Source organism: Anarrhichthys ocellatus, unplaced genomic scaffold (genome assembly GCF_004355925.1).
Source record: "Anarrhichthys ocellatus isolate YVR2014 unplaced genomic scaffold, GSC_Weel_1.0 scaffold34, whole genome shotgun sequence".
Classification (NCBI taxonomy): Eukaryota; Metazoa; Chordata; class Actinopteri; order Perciformes; family Anarhichadidae; genus Anarrhichthys; species Anarrhichthys ocellatus.
This window is the reverse complement of record NW_022280064.1, coordinates 4470342-4473296: the sequence shown is the minus strand read 5'-3', so window position 1 is coordinate 4473296 and position 2955 is coordinate 4470342. Positions and strand designations below refer to the sequence as shown.

Below are 2955 nucleotides of genomic sequence, written 5' to 3'. Positions count from 1 at the left end.
ACCCCCCCCCCCCCCCCCAGTCATGATCTCCAGGCTACCGTTCAGATAAGAGCTTCGCCTCCGAGAGCCGTGACGTCGTCCTCGAGATGATTAATCGAATCTAAAGCACCTGTTCCCTCTCTGTCAATACGGGATCGTATTACACAGAGCCGCGGCCATTGTGCCGAGGGAAGGTGAGGCGTCTCCAGCGCGATAAGAGCGGCTGCACCTGCTCCACCGCACATGCAGATGAGCCGGCAGCTCTGTTCATCTGATTACCTCGTCTGCTTAATTCCTGCAGTATTCAGACGGATGCATGTAGGCAGATGACAAATACAGCTTGTTGTTTTTTTACATATAAAGTGATACTAATTTTTAATAAATGTCAAAATACAGCGTCTACATGACACACAGCTGCACAATGATTGTTCATCTGAGACGTTTTGTAGGTGTTTTAACGGATGACATATAGAGGAGATCATAATAATATCTCTGTTATCCAGCGGTGGTTCAGTCCAGCTGCTGTAATTCAGATTCACAATGTTTTTCATTTGGATCAAAATATGTTGCCACAAGTTGCTGAATTCATCCAACATTGATCCGGACTCTTAAAGTGAGCTGCTGCATCTTTCAAAGTGACTTCAACACTTCATCTCGTCAAAGAAAAGCAGAGTTTTAGGTTCTGCGAGTGGATGTTTCGTACCAAAATGCTTCATGAAGCCTGGACGTTCAAATTCTGTCAATAATAATTCAAAAACCTGAGAGTTTCCGGGTTCCAACACATCCTGGAAAACCTGGAAAACAAAATCATTGAAAAAACAAATTAAGATGTCCTGGAAATTGCTTTATCTTAGAATTACCCACTGGTGGTTTAACGCCAGAGTGTTTAGGTTTTGTTGTGGAAACGCTGTGAACACACTCGTCACGTCACATGACTTTACATCACGTTCTTCCCAACATTGACATGCTGGTTTGTCCTGTATCAGCAGGTGTGTTTGCATTATTCTTTGATCCATTTGTCATCATTTCTAACAAGGTAAGAGATGATTTTATAGTTAAGTGAAAGCCGTCGACTGCTCGTCTTCCACAGAGAGAGAAACAGTCAGAGCAGCTGGATCATCTCTGAAAATGATCTGTAGAGAAAGAGTGAACTCTGCTTTCATGTTCAGTGTTCCTGAAATATAAAATAATGAAGTTGCGTGGTCTCTCATCAGGATACGATATCCTCCAGTATCTCCAGACACTAACCTACCTTTGCAACTTGTGACCATTGACCTGATATCAATGAAAACAAGTGATCAAAAGGAAGATTTTGTACATTTTAAAGTATTTGCTGCTTTTGTTTCATTGCTACACTTAACATATAAAATGATACTATGTAATAATAATAATATAAAACAACATTTATCATATAAAATAAACACAAGCTCATCTATATTCCTGCTAATCAAACCCACCAACATCTCAGTGCGACAGATGTCGAGCACACATGCTCTCGTGGAAATTATTTGAATATTACACAAAGGTTAATTTCACCCTCGGGTTCCCCTCCCCTTCTTTTTCCTCCTTTTTTTGCTCGATGCTGTTTTCATCCAACAAGGTGCATTGTGGGGCCAATCTGCCTAATTACAGATGATGAAGGAGCCATTAGCGCGAGGACCAGAGACACTCGGTGGTGGAGGAATGGGGGAATTATAACGCGGCGTTCCTCTAATTCCTGCGGGACTCTTTTGTGATGATTGCAGAGAAGTGTTCCCCAACTGACGGGTCACAAGTTTGATCCCTGAGTTTCCGACTCATTGCCACTTAAAGCTGCACTTTCTGCAATTATCATACTTTTCTAACTGTTTATTGATTTTTTTGAACATCTAAATTAAGAGCAAACGTCTGATTGAAACAGCAGGAGGACAGTACACCAAGTACACATGAATAAACTACAAAAAGAGCCCCTCAACATCAACACATCCATCCCAGTGGGATCGGTCTGTAGATGACAATAATAGTAGTTTATAAAAGTTACTGTTTATTTCACTGGACAAAGGTCCAGGTGGCCGCGTGTTATAAACTCGTCTTTTTATGAAACAAATGCCAAACAAAACACAATAAAAAAAGTGAAGAAACACAAACTTTACCAAACAAGTCTGTTGGATAGTCGGAAGTAGAGCTGCACACGAAAACAAAAAGAAACTAATTTTATTGTTGAATTTCTGATTAACAAACATAATAAGGAGATGAAAACCTTTTTTTAGCGGCCGAAGGGTTAAAGTCTGTTGCACGTCTCTGTCCTTATTTACAGTAATTCTCATGAAAAATAAACTATAACAAAAACAGAATAAAATAACTTCAAATCACTTAAACCACTCGAGTGCTTCGGCTTATAAAACATGAAAAGTTAAGTCCTGTTGTGAAACATCTCGACCTGAAGGCGTTTATACCTTAACTGTCTTCATGTTCTTTATGCCACCTGTGAGTTGATATACAATAAGCTTCACTCTGCATGACGTTGCTTGAATCTACTGATGCTGTGAAGGTTTTAGGCTGAGAGCTGGAGCGTCTCTTCAGCGGGCAGGTTGAGAGCCTTGATGGAACGATGGACCTCATCCTGTGATAGTCAAATGGGGGGAAATTGGGACACATTATAATGTGATGCTTTACGCTGCTTAATAGTTCTGGGTGCATGCATTTGGGTGGAATATTTCACTTGGACTCTGACTGACTTGTCTTCTCTCTGTGATGCTCTCAGGCTCCGTTTGCTCTCAGCCTCATCAGCAGGAAGTTAACCATGGAGCCCAAAGTCTCCGTTCAGGCCAGGATCGTGGTGGTCGGGGCGTCGGACACGGGTTTGTCTTTCCTCGAGGTGCTTTGTTTCTGGTGAGTCGGCCTCAGCGCCATTTCTCTCCCAGATGTGTTGAGACTGTGTGTGTGTGTGTATATATATATATATATATATATATATATATACATGTATACATATAT

At 41.2% G+C, this 2955-nt stretch overlaps 1 protein-coding gene across 1 annotated transcript in view; it reads left to right on the top strand.

Annotated features, from left to right (window-relative positions):
• cfap61 (cilia and flagella associated protein 61) overlaps positions 1-2854 on the top strand; it is a 12611-nt gene extending 9757 nt beyond the window's left edge. Inside the window, exon 16 of the mRNA XM_031865930.1 lies at positions 2723-2854. Coding sequence (XP_031721790.1) covers positions 2723-2854 — 132 coding nt within the window. The remainder of the gene's footprint in view (positions 1-2722) is intronic.
• The last annotated feature ends 101 nt before the right edge of the window (positions 2855-2955 follow it).